General features: G+C 39.9%; 1 protein-coding gene across 1 annotated transcript; it reads left to right on the forward strand.

Annotated features, from left to right (window-relative positions):
- Positions 1 to 4,124: 4,124 nt before the first annotated feature.
- Positions 4,125 to 21,846, forward strand: LOC105443856 (alpha-N-acetyl-neuraminyl-2,3-beta-galactosyl-1,3-N-acetyl-galactosaminide alpha-2,6-sialyltransferase). The gene is given in 9 exon segments (XM_030973963.1): positions 4,125 to 4,357; positions 4,576 to 4,628; positions 15,147 to 15,473; positions 15,948 to 16,065; positions 16,068 to 16,228; positions 16,917 to 17,062; positions 17,881 to 17,997; positions 18,450 to 18,611; positions 20,632 to 21,846. Coding segments are annotated over 8 exon segments (1,485 nt in total). The 5' UTR covers positions 4,125 to 4,357; positions 4,576 to 4,616; the 3' UTR covers positions 21,074 to 21,846.
- The last annotated feature ends 918 nt before the right edge of the window (positions 21,847 to 22,764 follow it).

Consider the following 22,764-nt stretch of genomic DNA (forward strand, 5'->3'; position numbering starts at 1 on the left):
TATTTTCTCAAGGATGAACAATATTTTTGAAACAGCTCGACAGATATCTACTTTGGGAAATTATTTGATTTCGTACAAGGTTTCCTCCTCGGCCTTCATTTCGTCGACATTTCTTTAACATTCCATTACAATTCCAATTCCTGTTGTTGTTGTATTATATAATTATTACGATATTTATTCCGGAAAATAGTGAAGAATTGAGCCGTTCATAACCGTAGCACTGCTTATGGTATTTGTTACCCCCAAAATAGGCTTCGCATCACTGCTGAATGTAGATTATAATAGTCTTTACAGATAATATTAACATTATCTTTATCATAATAATATATTTCAATACAAATATTACGAGATCAAAAAATAGAGACTACCTCACCTCTTTATGACCTTTAAATGTGGACGTAAGTAGGCTGCACGACGGGAGGAAGTCTACCAAGGTTTGCCTCGATCGGCAAACAATATCATTTTTCAATCTTGTCCTCCTTTCTCCAACTTCCAAGAGAATAAAACTCGCGTTGGGGGAAGAGGGAGGAACACAGAGAGACAGAGAGAGACACAGAGAGAGAGAGAGAGAGAGAGAGAGGGATGGGGAGGGGATGGGAAGAGGAGGGGTAGCGGTCCAGCAAAATGGCGATGATTGAAAGACACACTACTACAAACATTTGCATATTTGCAGACATAATTATGGGAATTCATTCTGTAGTGTTTTTTTTTCATTTGTGTCTTTGTTTTTTTATTTTATTTGTGTAATTTTGTCATTTAGGAGTAACAGACAACTCTTAAAAAATAGCGAAGTGATATAGGTTCATTTTGAATGACTTGTAGGTAATTTCTTAATCAGTAAACAAAAACAAATTAATAAAAGGAAAAATATGCATTGCAAGCGTTCATCGTTTATCATTATATATAGTAAAAACCAGCAAAATGCCCTCCAACATCCTTATCTTATCATCTCTTCTGTCATCACTCTGTCAGTCCATGTGGTTTTGGGTTCATGCCTTCCTGGCATTTTGGTATTAACATAATATGTACTTTCACATTCGCAATGGGTTCATTTTGGTATAAACAGTTCCATACAATCATATATACGAGATGGAGCATGGGTTACAGCGTGGTTAGAGCAATATTGGTAGAAAATTGCTGTCTAGTCGTTTCCATCTCATTATTAAAACTGCGGCCATGGCTGGGGGACATTTTGCGGCCAACCGCCGCTGCAAAGGGCTTCAGAGAAAATCGCCTGGTAATGTTGCAAATGGATTTAAGTCCATTCAAAGGGTAAAAAGTCATCGGCTTAGAAATGAGCTCAGGCATAGACAAACCCATGATGACTAAATCCTTTTTGCAATCACTTTTACGTCATCTGCTTGGTTTGCGATGAATAATGTTTCCTGGAAGTATGTGTTTGTGTTCATGTCCATGCTCCCAGTTGGGCGACAGGATGTAACATCATAATGGATAGCTTGATATAGGATTTCGAGATATAGAACAAAGAATTTAGTTGACTCCAAAAATTGACTGGAATTGATGTGAATTTTATGATTATTATGTGAGAAAGGGAGAGAGAGGGGGAAGAGGGAGAAGAGGGAGAAGGATGTAAAGGGAGATGGGAGGGACGGGGACACAAAGAGAGAAAGAGAGGGGCAGATAACTGGGAGGAGAGTGGATAACATCCCGGGGGATACTTACATATCAAGACATACGGGGATGTGCCGCTCTAATGGGTTGCTTTTACACACAAAATCCCTAAACATGTGTCTCATTTTTTTTCAAATACTACTAAACATGGGTCTCTTTTTTCCAAAATTTCCAAAGAAAATCGACAGTTGTGAAAAATGGGCCTATATTTCGAGAAAAATCCCAAAAGATTGTACCCTTTTCTGCCAAAATGGCCCTTGAAAATTGGTAATGGGTTTCGAGGCTTGAATTAAATTGAATTGAATTTATATATTCACGGTAAAACTCACGTCAGCCTAAAAAAGACTGCTTTTCAGGAAGTCCGTGTAAAAAGCATAAAACAGATCATATAGACTCCAAATTGAATAAAGATACATAGGAAAAACTACTTAAAGATGACATACATGTATATAAAGCAAAATCAAATAAAAAGCTGGCGCATCAAATAAAAATAACAAGCATAAAGATATATGATATAAAAAGTTTCATATGAATAAATTAGGAAGACCAAAATTAAGTAAGAAGCTAACATATTAAACGCAAATAGCAGACAGAGATGTGTAATAAAAAGTGTCATTTGAATCAATAGGCATAGGGGAAAAGTAAAATGGGATAGGATGAGAAAAGAAAACAAATGAGAGAATGTGAGAAAAGAGAGATAGAAGAAGAAGAAGATGAGAGTGACAGACTAGTACAATGCATCTACCTCCAGTTCAAATTGCCAGGTATTTGGCAAAAGACGAATTCTTTCAGATAAGGCGTTGAATAATTGAACACTTGAATAGATAAATCCCTTTCGTTTAAAGTTTGTTTGGGGTTTTTCTAAAGTGAGCTTATTATCAGAATTCCGGAGCCCGTAATTAAAGTGTATTCTTTTAGAGAAATGCGTTCGCATAATGACTTAGGAAGTAAATTGTTTACTAGTTTAAAGATCAGTGGTAGGGTGTGTTTTGTCCAACGTATTTCAACCGTGACGGTCAACTTTTAGGCACACTCCCGTCCAAACCAAATCTGAGCCCCCCCCCCCCCCCCGGGGGGGGGGGGGAGTAACACCTCCATCATGTGATATAGGGAAAGGGGATCAAATTATTAGTGGTAATTATGCGAGCGCATTGTTTTGTAATATATAACTAATTATACGATGTGAGGTTGCGATATCGTCAGTATATTAATCACTGTATATACCTGAAATAACTTGACCTCTGTACGGATGCTTAATTAAGCCTCTTCCCTCATTAATTAAAACCCCCTTGGACAAGAACCTTTTTTCACATCATCTTCGCCTTCATTTTCAAGTGCAATTTCTTTCCCATGTTCAAAAAAAAAATATTCTAACCACTTTTAGTTTTTCTTTTTTCAAAATTTCAAAATGGCGGGCCTTCTTTTTACAAAGGAAGAAATCATAGATTTGCCCCACAGCATCACCATTGTTTGCCCTGTTTAATGATTGCGTGTGTGTTTTACCTCGATTCTTATACTTCTAATTGTGCTATCATGATCAAACGTTGTCATGATCCGTATTCAGTATTCGTGCTAACAGTATCAACCTCGCCTGGCTTCCATGCCGGGGAACCCATGGGGAGGGCAAATTAACCATTCCCGGGATCACTAACTCGAATGATCTAACCATGATCTAACCTACGCCCCACGAGACGAGGGCTATCTGTTTTCCCCCAAAAAAGAGAGATGAAAAGGGGAAAGGAAGAAGAAAGGAAAACCATATGAGAAGGAGACGCTATCGGAGTACCTTTTATCCGGATTTTCAAAGTAATTGGAAACGCGAAACATTCATGAACACGAGATATTTTTGTGCACGATTGAGGAAAGATTGAGGAAAGATATACCGCCGATGGATGTTTGTTTTGGCGAGGAGTCGATACCGAAAGCCCGCCGCTCATTTAGCGCGAAGTCTGGTGACTAAATCCACACGAATGTTGCCGACTTTTTCGTGCTTTTTGTGTCTGGCTGAATGAATGTGGCGCCTAGGTGTGAAATGGAATGTTTATGGTAGCGGTTATGGTCATTGCAATGAATTGGGAAAAGGTAATGGGATATAAAGGCGCTGTGTGCTTTGATGCGTTGATCGCTTGGGTTCAAAGGCTGTGAAGATCATTCCTGCAGCCGAGTCATGGATAAACGACACAGCTCAAATGTATTGCAAGGATATTGTAAGGATGTAGTACGATCTTGGAAATGTTATTCCCCGCATGGATAATAATGAATTCTCTTTTTACCAAATGACGATGTCGGCTCCGCTTTCGGGTATGAATAATAAGGATTGCAACTGGGGATAATCAAACTGGCTAGCTGGATAATGACGTCATTGGACAATATATAGGCTGATCGGTCCAATTCTAAGACATGATTGTAAAGATGGCCTTCGCATGAGACATTGGATGAACAATGATCTTCCTGGACAGACTTTGATGTTAGACCACGTGTGTACGGTAAGATCATACTGGATACAGAATGGTCTCTGAACCATGAAGCCTGCCTGGTAAAAAAAAATGTGTCTGCTGATTTTACTAGCTTTATACGATGCGACTTGCTTGACGTGCTTCAGGAATCCATGTTGTGATCGAGAAGTTAGAGAAATGCAGGATTAAATGATTTCCCGAATGTTTTGGACGATTGTTTCGTTCCCGTCACCCATTTTGAGTGTGGTCATCCTTAACATGCTGAATTGGTGATTGAAATTATACTTTTTCTTACAAAATATTCTTCAAACTGTTTTCAGAAATGAACGTTCTTAGTGGGTGAACGTTCTAAATCTTGAATGATTTAAATGAAGAAAAAATGATCGGATATTTATACCGTAATTGTATAAGGAATTGTGATGAAAAATGTTGATAAACTTCAACTTGCGTCAAACTGGTAGAATAATGGATTCTATTTTCATTGCAGAAACTATCATCCTCATGAACATCGGCATCTGAACCTACATCATGTTCTGGAAGGTATGGAAAATGATTTTAATTATTTTTTAATTACTTCTACGTTTTGCCCTATTTCCATGTAAAATTAAACCTAGGATTTAACATTCGTGTAAAATATATAAACGGTATATTTTTATTGTTATAAGCACGATATCAGTAGGCATACTTCTTTACATGCAGATGTTCATGGAACTCATGATTATTGTAAGTTTACAACAGCAATGATGTAGTATGATTGATTGGAAAAATACGAGATAGTTGAGAGATGTTATTGGTATGTATCGGCCTACTTAAAAGTCTTCTACTCGTGCATTTTTGCATTACGGTATTAGAACGAATGTACATTTCAGTTATTCCGTTACCATATCATTATGCATGTAGAACTTGATGCTTAAAATAAATACGCTATAACCTTTAAAAGTATGTGCACTGAGGCTTTAAGAGTAGGGCCATGAATTTTACCCTTGAATAATCATTGAATTATAAGTTAAAGGTACTATGTCCCTTTTGCAGCCAACATCAAATTCTGTAAAGTTTGCAGGAATTATGAATATATCATGTATGTCCTATTTGTGAAATTTAAACGTTAGCAGTGTCCTAATATTCAAATTATGCAAGGAAACCCGTTTACTTGCTAGACTTCACTGTCAGACACTATTGAGTGACTGACTGGCTTTTCTTCTTCTTTGGTAATAACATACATAAAATGAGCTGTATAAAGGGTACATTAGCATTTGTCTACATCAATAACCCACTTCTTGTGATGGCCAAAATTAAACTGATTGAATCTTTGCACAGCATAAAACGTATGACCATTCGGTACAATGGTCTGGAAATCAAGACTATTACTTATTGGCTCTATAGCTCCTAAGTCGAGTTGACAACTAATAATCGTTATTTTCCAATTTGAAGACATTTTTCAAGCCCCGCCTTGTTTAGGGAAGTTCTAAATTAGTATCATTTTTCAAATGCTGTTGGAATTTAACTTTTTTTTGGGGGGGGGGGCCTGCAAATGGGACATAGTACCTTTAAGTGAGAGAATGGAAGAATAAGACATATATACTAGGAGACGGAAAGGGAAAGGCGGAGAAAGGGAGAGATAGAGAGAATGATGAAGGGAGGGAAAACGGAGAGATAATACTAGAGGCAGAGAGAGAGAGAGAGAGAGAGAGAGAGAGAGGAGAGAGAGGGGAGGGGGGGGGGGGGGGGGCATGCAGACATAGAGAGAAATAATGTTTTCATGATGTCCCGTTAGGCAAGGCTCTTCGACAAATTTGCCCATGCCGAGTCGGTGCGCTGGCAAACACATGAAGAAACCAGCCGGCGTGTCAATGCCAATTTGTCCCCCTGTCTGGCCTGTGATGAAACTGTTGCCTGGAAGTGATCGACAACCTCACACCAGGTTCATGTTCATGTTCATACTTTAAGGGGGAATTGGAGAAGATTGGAACAACAACTGCCTGGAACAGGCCAGGAAGTGAATGTTCACACTATTGATTAAAAAAAGGAAAATATTAGAAAAACAATAGTCTGGGAAAAGCCAGAAAGGGTATCGTCAAACCACAGTAGAACAACTGGCCACGCTTGCACGCAAAGAAGTCGGATAACATTAATGAAAACGATGAACGGGCCAGGAAGAGCATATGTTCAGATTCACAGGAGTATATTAGAACATCATCGTCAATAATTAACATGCCAGGAAGTGCAGGTACATGAATTCGGAGAGACCCAACTTGGAACCGCTCCTCTGTGTCTGTGGTAGTGATGTATGTGTAGCTACGAGGAGGAATGGTACCGTCACCCCACCTCCACCCCTCTCTCGATCAAGAAAGGGGTAAAAGAGAAAAGGAACGAGATGAAGGAACGGGAGGAGAGGGGGCTTGAAAAGAAGATGGAGCCCCTTCCACCCCCCTCCTTTGATTGGCTTTATTGGTTCTCTTATGATGCAAGGATGCCAGTTCCCCCTCAATGGCTGGAATCACGCTACCCCAATCGTCTGTAGAGTAACGAGAAACAATTCCAATCATTATCAATTTCATATGTCTAAATAACAGTTAGCCTAGGTTAATAAAAAATTGTTAGTTTTTTTTTTTTTTTGGGGGGGGGCATTATTATGACCAGAAATTCCAGAATTCATACGATCAACTATTGTTGTCTCAAATCTGTTCAAAGAAATTGTGCACATTTACCAAACGTTTACTTGATAGCAACCTTCGTTTATCTGTTGAAGTAAGCTTCACGAAATTCAGATTTTGATTTGAAGTCGGTCAACGGGGGTCTTAATATTGATACCAACATGACCAATGTATGTAGATGTATGACGTTAGTCATATCCGAGATCCATTACGATTTTTTAAAACGTACGATTAGATTGATGACGGTTATTACATGCTAAAACGCTAATCACACCACACCCATAACGCCAAATGGACTAGAAGCATGACTCTCATTTATGTGATCAAACATATAGAAATAACTATGTCTGGATATGGTCATGGACAGGTCACAAGTCAGACACAACATGCGTTGACTGGGATAAGAAATGTCCCGCTATTAAAGGTGATGGGACATTAAAGGTATGAAACTGTATTTTGAAAACAACTAAATTACAACCATCCCGACTAATACAGCAAGTGGGTTCATTGTTAAACAAGCAAAATATATGCCTTCAATACCAGAAATCAAAATTAGCTTAAATAAATATAGAAATAAGAGAGGAACAAGGGAGGGGAGAGGGATGGAAAGAAAGAAGGAGAGCGGTGGAGAAAGAGAGATGGAGATGGAGAGAAAGAGAGATGGAGAGAGAAAAGAGATGGAGAGAGAAAGAGAGTGAAAGAGATGGAGAGAGAAAGAGAGAGAGAGTGAGAGACAGACGGGACGTAACTAAGGTGAACAAGGGGTTTGTACTTTTGTTTACAAGCATGAATGTTATAGTTCGCAGCCTTGCTCTGATCTTTTCCGTCATAATGCAATTCATTTATTGAGAGATATATTATTATATTGGAGAGTATAGACCTACATTTATTGCTTTATAATTGCTTATATACGGAACGTTCAATTGGTTACAAGGAAATGTAAAGAGATACATTAGGAGATACCTTAATTGGCGTGTAATGTTTGTTATATTTTTGTACCGAGTTCCGAAAGCATTTGATTTTCCCCCTAAGAATCCATTTCATAATACATGTGTGCATTAATTTTGCAAACTAATTATCGGTTTAATAGTTCTCTGTTTGTATATCGCGTCTCACATAGTTAAGCATTTTGTATGCGTGCTTCCTAATAAGCTCTGCATGTCGACTATTATGATTAGCCAAGCCCTAGCCTATAGCTACCACGTGGAAGGGCGTAAAGCGTTCAAGGAGTTTCTATCTACCGGTACCTATTTACCGTACCTGGGTCGAGTGTGGCAATTGTAGATGTGAATGCCAGGCGCGGATCCAGGGGGGGGGGCGAGCGGGCCTTGGCCCCCCCCCCCCCCCCCCCGCAAAAAAAAAAAAAAAAAAAAAAGAGAGAAGAAAGGAAAAGAAGGGAAAGGGAAAGAGGAGAGAAAGGGAAAGAAAGAAGAGGAAGAAGAAAAGAAAAGGGGGGAAAAGGAGATCGGGGGGGGGCGAAAGGGCCTTGCCTCCCAGGCTGTTGACCCCCCCCCCCCCCCCCCCAATCAAAAAAATAAGAGAGAAGGAAGGAAAGGGAAAGAAAAAAGGAAAAGAGGAGATACTGGCGTACCGATGGGGGGGGGGGCTTGGTGGAAATCAAATTCAAACGTGGTTTATTTCTAATTCCACAACGGTGGATTACAAATAATGCTGATATGACATAATTTCCGAGATTTTTCCTCACTTTTTAGCACCGAGCTCCCCCCCCCCCCCCCCCCCACTTTTTTGAAAAAGTATATTAAAGAGAAATAATATAGAATGAGAGCAAGAATGAAAGAATAGTTAACTGCCAGTGTTAAAAAATAATGAGGCATCAAAATACGCCCATCTGACCGTGATTAATGCCTAAAACCCCTAAGCCTCCGGGGGCTCTGCCCCCTGGATTCCACCTAGGGCCCTACGGCGGGCCCTTAGATGATCATCTGACGGTAATTTAATGCCTCAAACCCCTGATTTTTGGCGGCTCCGCCCCCTGGACCCCACGCCAAATAGTGACCTGCCAGTGTCACAAAATAATAAGGTATACAAAAAAAATGCTCATCTGACCTTAATTAAACGCCTAAAACCCCTGAGCTTCCAGTGCCGGCTCCGCCGCCTCGACCCCACCAGGGGCCCTAAGACGGGCCCCTGAATGCTTATCTGACCGCTTGCGGGGTTAGACAAGGTATCAAAATGTGTTATCTGACCGCAGACGCGTAGCCAGGGGGGGGGGGGGGGGGGGGCGGTCCCCCCAAATCGGAAGAGGACGTAGGAAGAAAAAGGAGCAGACAAAGAACATCTTTGAAATTCAGACAAGGATTAACAGTATAGAGAACGGTACAACGCATCGGCTTCTTTCTCTCATAATCTTATGAAACGCCAAAGCGTCGCGCAGGAGGGGAGGGGGGGGGGGGGGACTGAATTCAGACAAGGATTAAAAATCGAGAACGGTACAACGAATCATCTTCTTTCTCTCATAATCTTATGAAACGCCAAAGCTTCCGCGCTTCGCGCGGGAGGGGGGGAACCTGAATTCAGACGAGGATTCAGAGGCGAGAACGGTAATACGAATCTTAAATGGCTTAATGAAACGTAAAAGCTTCCGCGCTTCGCGCGGGATGGAGGGGGAACTAAATTCCGATGAGGATTATTTTCGAGAACGGTACAACGAATCGTCTTCTTTCTCTAATGATTTAATGAAAATTAAAAGCTTCCGCGCTTCGCGCGAGAGGGGGGAACCTGAATCTAGACGAGGATTAAGAGTCGAGAACTGAACAATGAATCGTCTTCTTTCTTTAATAGTTTAATGAAGCGTCAAAGCTTCCGCGCTTCGCGCAAGAGGGGGAGGGGGGAGACTGAATTAAGACAAGGATTAAGAGTCGAGAACGGTACAACGAATCGTCTTCTTTCTCTAATGATTTAATGAATCGTAAAAGTTTCCACGCTTCGCGCAGAAGGGGGAAAACTGAATTCAGACGAGGATTAAGAGTCGAGAACTGTACAACGAATCGTCTTGTTTTTCTAATGATTTAATGAAACTTAAAAGCTTCCGCGCTTCGCGCGGGAGGAGGGGGGAGGGAGAATCTAAATTCAGATGAGGATTATTTTCGAAAACGGTACAACGAATCGTCTTCTTTCTCTAATGATTTAAGGAAATTTAAAAGCTTCCGCGCTTCGCGCGGGAGGGGGGGGGGGGAGGGGGAAACCCAAATTCAGACGAGGATTAAGAGGCGAGAACGGTAATACGAATCTTTAATGGCTTAATGAAACGTAAAAGCTTCCGCGCTTCGCGCGGGATGGAGGGGGAACTAAATTCCGATGAGAATTATTTTCGAGAACGGTACAACGAATCGTCTTCTTTCTCTAATGATTTAAGGAAATTTAAAAGCTTCCGCGCTTCGCGCGGGAAGGGGGGGGGGAACCTAAATTTAGACGAGGATTAAGAGGCGAGAACGGTAATACGAATCTTTAATGGCTTAATGAAACGTAAAAGCTTCCGCGCTTCGCGCAAGAGGGGGAGGGGGGAGACTGAATTTAGACAAGGATTAAGAGTCGAGAACGGTACAACGAATCGTCTTCTTTCTCTAATGATTTAATGAATCGTAAAAGCTTCCACGCTTCACGAGGAAGGGGGAAAACTGAATTCAGACGAGGATTAAGAGTCGAGAACTCGACAACGAATCGTCTTCTCTCTCTAATAGTTTAATAAATCGTAAATTTTTTCCGCGCTCTGCGCGGGAGGGGAAAAATTAAATTCAGACGAGAATTATTTTCGAGAATGGTACAACGAATCGTCTTCTTTCTCTAATAATTTAATAAAACGTCAAAGCTTCCGCGTTTCGCGGAGGAGGGAGGGGGGAAATCGCCCCTCCCTGCACCGACCCCCCCCCCGCATTACGTCACTGTTGGTCACTATTACGTACCAATATTTGGCTCGCATAATTTCAAATTTGGGCCCCCCCCCCTAAGAAATCCTGGATCCGCGCCTGGTGAATGCTTTCCTCATAATGCTCATTAATGACTACCGAACACTACATTAGGATAAAAGTTGTTCTTATGATGTTCACCATGAGGAAGAGGATTTGTTGTATTACAGGTAAAAAAGACAGTAATACAAATAACAAGAATCTCCCGGGACATTTCCGGATTGGCAACGTAGCTGTCAAACTGTCAAAAAAATTGAGTATTGTCTAAAATGTTTATCCATGTTCTGTCCCGATACATCAACACTCCCTTGACATATTTACCCTTTCATTGTGGAATAGGAAAGTGCAAGAGAGGGTGAACCAATTCACATACCTTCTACAGCTTAAAGGGCATACTAATGAGAGCAAGGGGTGTGGGAATTGTGGTCATGGTTTTCAGTATAATATATCGAGAGAAACTGACTCAAAGTAGTTCATATTTGTTTATGAAACGATTTACAAAGTAATGAAGCTTGCTGGAAATTGTATTCACTGAAAATCACATATCCCATAATTGTTCAGACATGGGACCGCACGTGTCGTGTGTCGGGACATTTTCATTCATTTTCTTACTTTTCATTGTCCATTACTCAGTCATTATATTTTTTCTACTCAAATCGAAACCCTTCATTTATACTTGTGAATATTTAAAGTATGTTTAATTAGTTATTGTTTATTCATTTGTTTGTTATTTATAACCATAATGTAAGCTTAACTTTAAATAAAATTGAGAAGAGAACAACGTCTGTCAGTGTCTGTTGTAACCGCATGGAAAACATAGTTGTATGATGAAACCCCTTGTTATTAACGCCATTTGATATCAATGTAGTCTTGATTATGACTATGCACGTAATTTGGAAAGGCACCTAACCCTCAGCGTAAGGGTGTACAACATTTGAAATCGATTAAATTTTTAATGCGGTGATTAAATGATAATTCCCTTCTAAAAACGGAATGTTTCAATTAATTGTAATTAATTAAGAGCTGATGAACGTCATGCACCATTATCTAAATGAAAAGATAGTCGGTAACCCTTATGGAAATGAATAGAAGAACTGCCACAGACCGGAAAATAACATTAAAACTAAGGGCGCTGGCGCAGTTATGGGGGGCAAGGGGCACGTGCCCATCCTCACCCCTCTTTTAACTGGCAAGCAGAAGGCAAAGGCAAAACGAAAAGGAAGTGGAGGCAACTTAAAACGGAGACGATATAACCCCTCCCACACAAAGCCCCTGATCGACGACGTTGTTAATTCACCGTTTAATTCAAATAAAAGACTGCAGCCCCCCCCCCCCCCCCAGACGCCAGTGGCCCTCAATAGCTGAGCCTATACTCCAATGTCATTTTTAATACATCCTCAATTCACTGTTCGTTTCAATACCTTATTGACCGAGGCATATGCCCTATTTGCTTTGATATTAACATAAAACTGGCCATCTCCCCTACCAAAATATTTTCGAGAATGAATTAAACTGCAGCAGGACAATAGCATCTTTTAAAAGCATTCATTCTGTGACATCATTATCCAACGCCCTCTTCTTTCACTACTTTCACTTACTGCTTCCTCCGATCCCACGAATAACAAATTCGACTTGAACAGTTCATTCGTTTCGGAAACACTTCAGTTTCACTCCTGCTATGCCTCTGCATGTCAAAACAAAGTTTAGCTTGAGTGGTTTGACGGAAGGATACAGTTGGGGCGTAATTTTCCTTGAACAAGTCATAAAGCATTTATTAGCAACAAAGTGCTTGTAGGAGCTTATACACCGTGGCTCATGTGGCATATAATGCAAGATGAACTTGAAAATGAGTTGTTTGTTTACACTCTGTAAAACTGATACCTTTTTTCAGTAAGCTTTTACTTTTTCATGTTCTTCAAGAGTATTTTGCCTGGTCTGAAGAAGCGTCAAGCAGTTACAAATGAAAGCTTGCCGAAACAGGCTATTTCCCACTGATTATGAAGAAAAAACAATGTACCCGTTACATCACCGATCAAAATGAATCTCTTCAATTATGTAGTTGAAGATTAATCTATTTTTACGTTTAGACTTCATTAGTTGCATCATTTTCCGTAGCCATTTCGTCGGAATTTTGATTTCAATAATTTAAATTTGTATGGAATGAAAAAATTGATGCTCGGTGTTCCAGATAAAAAGTCTACGCCAGGTTTTTACCTAGTTCGCTTTTTTTGTACAACCACCAAAAGTGGCGCAGCAGTGGGGCTTGGGTTCAGCCACGGAGGGAATATCATAAGGGTGGGTGTGTGTGTGGGAGGGGGCACCTGTCTTACTAGGTAAATTAAATTCGAAATAACCTGGTCTTTGAGAGGGTCAAGGGGTGGAAAGGGTTTCAACCACACTTTTGACTTTGCTTACCCCACTACCCTCCCCCACTCCCCCTTCTCTCTCTCTCTCTGTCTCTCTCTGTCTCTCTGTCTCTCTCTCTCTCTCTCCTCTTTTTGGCGCCAATTATGACTGGGAGGGGTGGTATTGAGCACGTGTCTCCAATCAGTAGCTATGCAAATTAATGAACAGTTGCAGTGACAGCTTATATCCATGGTCTGATGAATGACATCACCTAATATGCTGTACGATTCGTCACTCTAATCTCCCAGATCTCTTAACTCTATCCAAGTCTCTTAACAACGTCACGATCACGCTCCTGTCTAATTGGCACACGCAGGAAAATTCAAATTACCATCCAATTTGTCCGAATGACATCACGGACAATATGAAGGACATCGCGCACCTTGCGTCCCAAATATGACTAAATATGAGTTTTAAAAATAAAAGGAATACAGATCATTAAAAACTGCTTTGATATTGTACATTGGCATTGAAAGAGTACGTAATGTAAATTTATTTGGTAACACTGTCTTTCCGTTTTGTCGGTTTAATTGTATAAATTTGTTACGTTTTCATGTAATATTGTTGAATGTGTATTTTTAAAAAAAGAGACTACGACAAACACCTGAAGAAAAAGAAATTTGAAAAAAGAAAGAAAAGTTTTTTTACAGTGATAAAGAAAGAAACTTGTGATCAGAGTGTGGACTCTTTAGAAGAAAAAAAAACTGTATCTGGCTGGGATCCTGATCATCCCGAAAGTATAGTAGCCTAATATCGAAATCGCAGCTCACACCTTCTTATCGGAGAGAGGGTCAGATCGGCTTCCAGTTGGAGACAGGTCGTGCGACATATACGCGATTCGCAGCCGATCGGAACTTTTCTTATGGAATGAAAGGGATCACATCCACCTGTCATTTCGAAATTACTATTCATCATCATGACGACTCGAGACCTCACAAAAAATTGCATTTAGAAGTTTCATATCTCATGCCTTTTCAGTTTATTTACAACTCCAGTCGTAGTCTCACTGGTCTGTTCTTAATTTCAGTAAACTGTGGGGTAATTTAGACAATCATTGATTCATTGAAATTGTCTCAATACGAATTTCCATTATTTATGTTCTTTGAGATGTTTGTGTGGATTTTTAGGGGATTTATTCAGTTTCTTCAAATAAAGCTGAGGTCCCTCACAGACGTTCATTTTAGCTCCCAATAGTTGACTATACAGTCATAGTAGAAAAATAATCAGAAATATATTCAGAACATGATGTGAAAATAAATATAATCAGTTGCAAAGAATAATACTGATAAAAATATAAAACATGCCAAGTTTTGCCAACAAAAAATACGTGCATAGGGCTATATTTTTTTTATGGTAATTCATTCAAATTCTGATATGCGTTAATCTAAATTCCAATATTATGAGTTTCACATCTCAACGCGCTCTATCAAAGACGGTAAACCGACTCCATTATTGGCCAGCATGGCCATGCATGCATTGCGGACAGAGAAAACAAATTATGAAATTTCAGAAGACGGAGGTTCGGGTATCCATGAAGCTTGTGATTACAATTTTCTCGAAAGATGCATCCTTTGATAGGAACTGGGAAGGAACGTCAATATCATAATTGAATTTATAAAAACATACAGCTTAGCGCGGAGCCATCGGTCGTTACCCCAGCTTATAACGGCGTATTACCAATATTTGACTGAAAATGTGCAAAGGGTCACTTTTTTACTGGGGAAGCAGGACCAACTCTCCCCCCCCCCCCCCCCCGGCCCGTCTCTTTCTCTCTCTCTCTCTCTCTTCTCTCTCTCTCCCAGTCTCCCTCTCTATAATATTCCCTCATGCAGTTTCCAACCACTCGGAATTGTAAAGGCCATATGTACGGTAGTGTATAATAATAAAAGATCGAGCACTCGTCGATCATTTTCACAATACCTTCATTATCATTTTAATAAACGGTCGACGTGGTTCAATGCGATTGGATGGGAAGCCGGCGCCTTATGAGACTCTGGAAAAAATTTGAGATTTGATCGAATGGCTTTGTTTTAATGTTCTATCTGTTTATTTTTCTTCCCGTATCCTTTCAGCGTCCTTTTCAGTTCTTGGTTGTCACGGCAGCCTATTCTTTCATCCTCTCTCTCGTCTACGTCACACTCATTTACAAACCTACCGGAGTATTGACCGAGCCCACCTCCAACGACCACCCGCGTACCATGCGACAAAAGCTGGAGTCGCGACGAACACATAGGAGCAACACTCCCGTATTGCAGACGGATTCGACGCCGAAATCAACACCGAAATCAACACCGAATTCAACACCGAATTCAAAACCACACCTGCCTACAGTCAAACCTGCTCCTCCAGTCGTTCGCAGGGTCCAACACGAGGGGTATATTGACATATTATCAGGGGAGGTAAGGATATAAACACTGGAAGAAGTAAAGTTAACACCCTATCAACCATCCAAATGACAGTATCCTTTCAAACTTCTCGCTTCCAAGACAAAAGAAAGAAAAAAATATAAAAACATAGAATATTGTATACCTAAGTCTAGTTGTCGAACCAATTTGAGAGCCAGACAGGTACTCTTAATTATCCATTTTATTTGATTAGGCACTTGCGAGTTAGGTTTGAAATGATTAATTAGATTTTATGTCAAACATTGAAAAGAAAATTCAAATTACACCATCTACGGGGATATTTAAAAAATGGATTTGTTATTTTGCTAATTTTTCATTCTAACAAAATTATAAAATTACTGATTTCTGCATTGATCCTCATTATACAATTATTGTAATGAAATCAGTATGATTAATGAGTTTTCCACAGTGATCTGCTTAATAACAATTTGTGCACCCCCCCCCCCCCCCCTCCTCCCTCTTCCACAGCCCCTCCGACTATTCTGCAGCTCATGCGCCGTGGTGTCCAGCTCAGGGCATCTGCTCAACACGAGCTCGGGGGCCGAGATCGACGCGACCGAGTGCGTCTTCCGAATGAACAACGCTCCCGTGAGGGTTTCAAAAACGACGTCGGCACGCGGACCACGCTGAGGTCGATCGCCCACGTCAACCTTGCGAGGTCGTTCGAGAAGACGGAAAAAGCGCGCAGGGAACTGCTCCAGGATGTGGACACGAGGAGTGAATATCTGCTGATAAATTGGATGAACAGGGTAGGTGTGCAGTAAATGGTTAATTTTTAATTCAGACTCCAACAAAGTAAGGCTTACTTAAAGCCTATTTGCACTCGTTTGGCCAGGAGGGGTTAGACCTCCCTGCATGGTCACTGGCAGGTGGTCATCTCATCAAATCAGCTCTCAATTAACACAAGAAAAAATGGACCATGGGGGACCAACGGGTAACGCTTAGATATTGTTGGCCATATAGAGGGCCCAAGTAGCTACAAGAAGCGCAGTCCCGCTTTAAAATGGATTTGTCTGCCCAATGGATTGTTCATGGTTTCTGTGCCTGCTGACATCTTTTTGAATATCCATCCCCAGTCCAGAGCTCCGTCAAATTAAGATGAAAATTCCAACTTATTAAGATTAAGAAGGAGAATTTCTAACAAATTCAAGTTTCAAATCAACGATCCTTTGTTGCTAGATTGGGGGTTGATGCTTCATTGCACATATAAGATTCGTTTTTCACAAGTACGTAAAAACTTTAGGTAAGACAAGCAACACCAAAATCACTAGAAAGTCGAAAGGACATTATTTTTTCATTGATTTGATATTCTATAATAACACTGAAGAGCAGTAAATAAAAGCCAGAGGTTTCAAGTGCAAATATGGAAAGATATATAAGAATCCTTAAGAAACTTGTAAAATCACACTGTTTATGAATTATTTGCCATTTTTACAGGTTAATGTTAGGAAACTACAAGACCGTGAGTACCGCTATGCAGTTCTTCTTGCGCACCTCTACCCGGGGGTGAAGTTCTATGCTTTCAACTCGGATCAGATGAGGTACGCGGAAAAGGTCTTCAGAGACGAGACGGGCCTCACAAGGTAACATCTTCTGGCAGACATTTGTTTTAATCTTTTCACCATTCGAATCCCATTGTATTAAAATAAGTTTGCGAATGAAAAGGGTTTGTGGTGCAGAATCGAAACCTTTGCATGTGAGCCTCTTTCTGTTGTGTATAAGTCAAAATCCATTTCCCCTTTCACTGTTGCCAAACAAATAATTTGTCGCTATTGTCGGATCACTGCCGATACAAATCACGTACCATGACGATGAATATGTGGGTTTAGGTGAAAGTTAAAGATGTTCAAAGAGATCAGACAAAGAATTATTGAACTAGAACTCTGAGATAAGTTGGAATGATCTAGCACCAGCATTGTCAACAAATGATTTATATCCCATCAAAATGATCATTGCTAGTGCTACGACGAAGAAGTATACTCGTCATAAAATTTACTATAGTAATTAACATATTCAAATGTATGGGTTTTTATTTTCCTGAGGCCCTTACAACAGTCAGCATACAATTCAAATATGTTAGTAAACTGGGCTGTTGACTTCGAGTTTTTTGCTTGTTTGTTTTTTCCTCTCATTTTGTTATATCATTCTGCTTCAATAGACAGGACAAACATATTCAAATGCATGGATGTTCTTTTGGGGGGAGCTAGTGACGAGTTATTCCATTAACCTGTTATTAATACATGAACTACAATACTAGGAATCCAGTCTGTATACATTACTTTTCGCTATGTCGGGCAAGCCTCGGCAAGCTTGCATGTTGTCAAGAACAAGCTTTGTTTAAAAAGTATGCATCAATTTGAATATGTTAGTAAACGGTTCTATTCAATGTATGTTCTTTCAGACAGCAAGCCAACACCTGGCTCAGTACTGGCTGGTTCACCATGCTTGCCGCTATGGATATCTGCAATGAAATCACAGTCTACGGAATGGCAAATGATGACTACTGTTCGTCTACCAGGTAGTAGAAGTAGTAACAAGAGTTTTAGGTAGCTAGGGGAGGTGTGAAGGCATAATGATTCGCCTATTATTTCAATATCAGCACGATCGGAAAGACTTTTGAGAACTCACCTTAAGGGCAATGTCAATACTGTATTGTATATCCCATGCAAATCATGTTCAGCTGAGATTACACAATACATCATTTTAAGTTGATATTTGAAAGTCTGTTTATCATGAATTGCATACATTATAAAAAGACATACGACTCTGTAAATCATTATTGAATATCAATATAATTATATCAATGTATGGATGGTCAAAGGACGTTTGTGACGTCGCAGAATTCGAAGAACTCCTCATGTCACACATAATCCATCTACTTATCCCCTTTACCACCACACCTCAACTATACTCCTTGTTTAACGTTTTTCTGTGATCATTTTTTGTTTTGTATTATGTTCTTGTATTTAGCAATGAATCCCGCAGAATACCATACCATTATTACGAACCGAATGGCATGAAAGAGTGCGCCTACTACAACATCAGTGAAACACGCCTAGATGGGGGTCATCTCTTCATCACGGAGAAAGCTGTGTTCAGACGTTGGGCCTCGAAACATCGAATCACTTTCAAGTAAATGATTATCAATTATCTTAGATGTATTTTGAAACGAAATACATCGGTTAATTCCCTATATCACAACCCTTGAAAATAATGTAGATCGGAACGTCTTCTAAAACTGGGATGGAATAAATGACCCTTTATGAATACAGTGTGGCGTGTGGAAACATTTTGGAAAAACTGAAAATTGTGTGGAAAAACTGTGAACGAAAACAGTGTGATGAATTACTACTACCGTTATACATGATGACCCTGTATTAAAATAGTTTATAAAAATCTGTGAATACAGCATGGGAAAATGTCCGATGGCAGTGTGAAAAAATAAATGAACACAGTGTTGAAAATTGGGAACAAAAGTATGAAAAGAGTGTGAACATATTGTGGGAGAGTGTGATCACAGTATGGAAAGAGTGTGAACATATTGTGGGAGAGTGTGATCACAGTATGGAAAGAGTGTGAACATATTGTGGGAGAGTGTGATCACAGTATGGAAAGAGTGTGAACATATTGTGGGAGAGTGTGATCACAGTATGGAAAGAGTGTGAACATATTGTGGGAGAGTGTGATCACAGTATGGAAAGAGTGTGAACATATTGTGGAAGAGAGTGATCACAGTATGGAAAGAGTGTGAACATATTGTGGAAGAAAGTGATCACAGTGTGGAAAGAGTGTGAACATATTGTGGAAGAGAGTGATCACAGTGTGGAAAGAGTGTGAACATATTGTGGAAGAGAGTGATCACAGTGTGGAAAGAGTGTGAACATATTGTGGAAGAGAGTGATCACAGTATGGAAAGAGTGTGAACATATTGTGGAAGAGAGTGATCACAGTATGGAAAGAGTGTGAACATATTGTGGAAGAGAGTGATCACAGTGTGGAAAGAGTGTGAACATATTGTGGAAGAGTGTGATCACAGTATGGAAAGAGTGTGAACATATTGTGGGAGAGTGTGATCACAGTATGGAAAGAGTGTGAACATATTGTGGAAGAGTGTGATCACAGTATGGAAAGAGTGTGAACATATTGTGGAAGAGAGTGATCACAGTGTGGAAAGAGTGTGAACATATTGTGGAAGAGAGCGGTCACAGTGTGGAAAGAGTGTGAACATATTGTGGAAGAGTGTGATCTCAGTTTGGAAAGAGTGTGAACATATTGTGGGAGAGTGTGATCACAGTATGGAAAGAGTGTGAACATATTGTGGAAGAGAGTGATCACAGTGTGGAAAGAGTGTGAACACAGTTTGGAAAAAGTGTGAACACGTTGTGGAAAGAGTGTGGAAGAGTGTGATCACAATGTGGAAGAAATGAACACAATGTGGAACACTGAAGACATTGTAGACAGAGTGTAAACACATTGTGGAAGGTTGTGAACAGATTGTAGAATGAGTGTGAACACTGTGTGGAAGAGTAAACACAATGCGAAAGAGTGTGAACACATTGTGGAAGATTTGCACATATGGTGGAATGGTGGAATAAGTGTGATCACAGTGTGGAAGAAGTGAACAGGAAGACTGTGAAGACATTGGGGAATGCGTGTGAACACTGTATGGAAGAGATGAAAGCAATGTGGAAGTCTGTTAAGATATTGTGGAAAGATTGTGAACACATTGTGGAATTAGTGTGAACACGGGAAGAAGTGAACACAATGTGAAAGAGTAATCACAGTTTGGAATAGTGCGAACACTTTGTGTAAAGAGTATAAACATTTGGTGGTATGTGTGTGAACATATTTATTGTGGAAGAGTGTGATCACAGTGTGGAAAGAAAGAGTGTGAACACAGTGTGGAAAGAGTGTGAACACATTGTGGACGACTGTGAACACATTGTGGAATGAGTGTAAATACTGTGGAAGAAGTGAAAACAATGTGGAAGACTGTGAAAATATTGTGGAAAGAGTGTGAGCGCAATGGGAAGAAGTGTGAATACAGTCATGTGTTGAAGGGTATGTTCACAGTATGGAAAGAGTGTGAAGACAATTTGGAAAGAATATTTCCAATCACTATTTCTTTTCCCCTTTTTCCCTTTTTTCCCAGGCATCCATCATGGGACATTGGACCGGAATCAGCCGAACCACTCGATTCTCCCTTTCTACGAAGATATCGTCAGTTGATGAACGAAACAAATTACGCCATCCGGAGCGTACGGGACTATGTCAGGTTAGAGCGGGAAGCTCGGCGTAGAGTCCAAGCCGAGGAACGCACGATCGAGCTGAAACACGGAAATGAAACCTTCATCATTGAAAAGAAACAGTTGATGCAGAAAGTCCTAGAACTTGTTCCCGGGGCCAGGCCCATCACAGGCAAAAAGCCCCAGCCAAGAGCGGGGGCGAAGACCCGGAAAGAAGAGGTCATAGTTCACAAGGGACGACCCAGAGATAAGAGAAATAACTCGAGGAAAAAACAGAAACAGAAACTGAAGACAAACCGAAAAGTACGGAACATTATGCGCAATAATAATGAAAAAGTAAAAAGATGATAGCAGGACAAGCTAATATCCTACGATTGATACCGTCCAACAGTTTATTATTCTATATTCTTATAGATATCTTTAATGCTCTCTCGCGAAATATTGGACATTCTTCAAAACATTTGCTGCAGAGATGAGAGACAACCGTGGTGTTGTGGTTCATTAAACTGACTTTTGATTGAGAGGTTGTAGGATCGACTTCCTATCCGATGTTGTATGTTGTTATACTGTATAATAAAATATTAGGGCAATGACCTAGAAAGTACTTTGAACATAATCGTTAAGACTTTCAAAAATCAGCTCATAGCAATTTGTAATAGATAAAAATGTTGCGTCATATTTTGTTGTTGAAATGTGCAAAGATGAAATCGAACATACTTTTTATATAGGCAATACCGATAGGCTATATAATAGCCGTTGAATTGATTCTTGAAAGTGTTTGTGATTGGGTTTTTGTGTGTGGAAAGTACAGAGAACATGATGGGCTGTTGAGCAGAAATATATTAATATTTTGAGCCAAGGCGCTTTTGTAAAAGAACATAACTACGACAAGCAAAATATTAATTTCAGCCATGCGCAAGTGCAAAGATATTTTAACCATGTTTTTGTTTTCTTCCATTTTTTTTACTGTGTGTTCCGAACTCAACTAAGATGTAATTAAATGCGTATAATTATCATGGAGACCAATTATTTCACGAATTCACATAGTTTCCTGGAAATTGTCTATTTTGTCAAACACAGTGGCGGATCCAGGGGGGCCCGGGCCCCCCCCCCTTGAGAAAAAAAATCATGTAAAATCACGTGATTTTTACCTTTTTGGGGGTTGGGCCCCCCCCCCCTGGCGCTCAAGTGGGGGGTGCAAATTGAATTTGTTTTGAGGATCAAAAAAAAAAAATGTGCTCACTACCCCCCCCCCCCCCCCCCCCCCCCCCCCCCCCCCCCCCCCCCCACTGAGCGAATTTTTGGCCGGCGCGATTTTCAAATTTTCGGGAGCAAAAAAAAGAAAAAAGTTGGGCCCCCTCCCCTAAGAAATCCTGGATCCGCGCCTGGTCAAACAAGTTTATGATTACGTCCTATCGCTGGCTCATTATAATGCATATTCAAAGGTTATCCATTAGATAGACTTTAACTTTTACCTACATGTTTGTAACTTGATATCGACAAAATAGAGTTACATTTTTTGTTATACTGTTAAGAATAATGAAATTATTAACAACATTAAATGCGATGACAATGTGCTATCAAATGTTCCTAGCAAGGTAAAGTAAGATTGGTTTCAAAGTTTTCGAATATGGGCTTATCATTTCAGATTAGTGATTACTTTCAGAATATCTTAATTCATAGTTCGGTCATGAGTGTTAATTCATGATCTATACAAGGGCATTTGAAATAATTGATTTTAGCTGCATTTTTAAAAACAATATTTGTTGGTGGCACGGAGTTTTTTCTTTGCAAATAATAGATTTTTTTTTTTAAATAAATATAATGCTTCCTGGGAGAAAAATCAATTTTTTAAACATATTTGTGGCTTACACACAGTAAATCAATCGATCTTATTTACTGGGTGTAAGCCACAAAATTATGTTTAGATAATAGATTTTTGAAGCATAATGCATGTATAAATTGCAGCTGGCGTACAGACGATATTCCTTACAATACAGCAATGTTTTTTAATGCACCTTTATTCAATAAAACACGAT

This window comes from Strongylocentrotus purpuratus, unplaced genomic scaffold (genome assembly GCF_000002235.5).
Source record: "Strongylocentrotus purpuratus isolate Spur 01 unplaced genomic scaffold, Spur_5.0 spur5_scaffold_7, whole genome shotgun sequence".
NCBI lineage: Eukaryota > Metazoa > Echinodermata > Echinoidea > Camarodonta > Strongylocentrotidae > Strongylocentrotus > Strongylocentrotus purpuratus.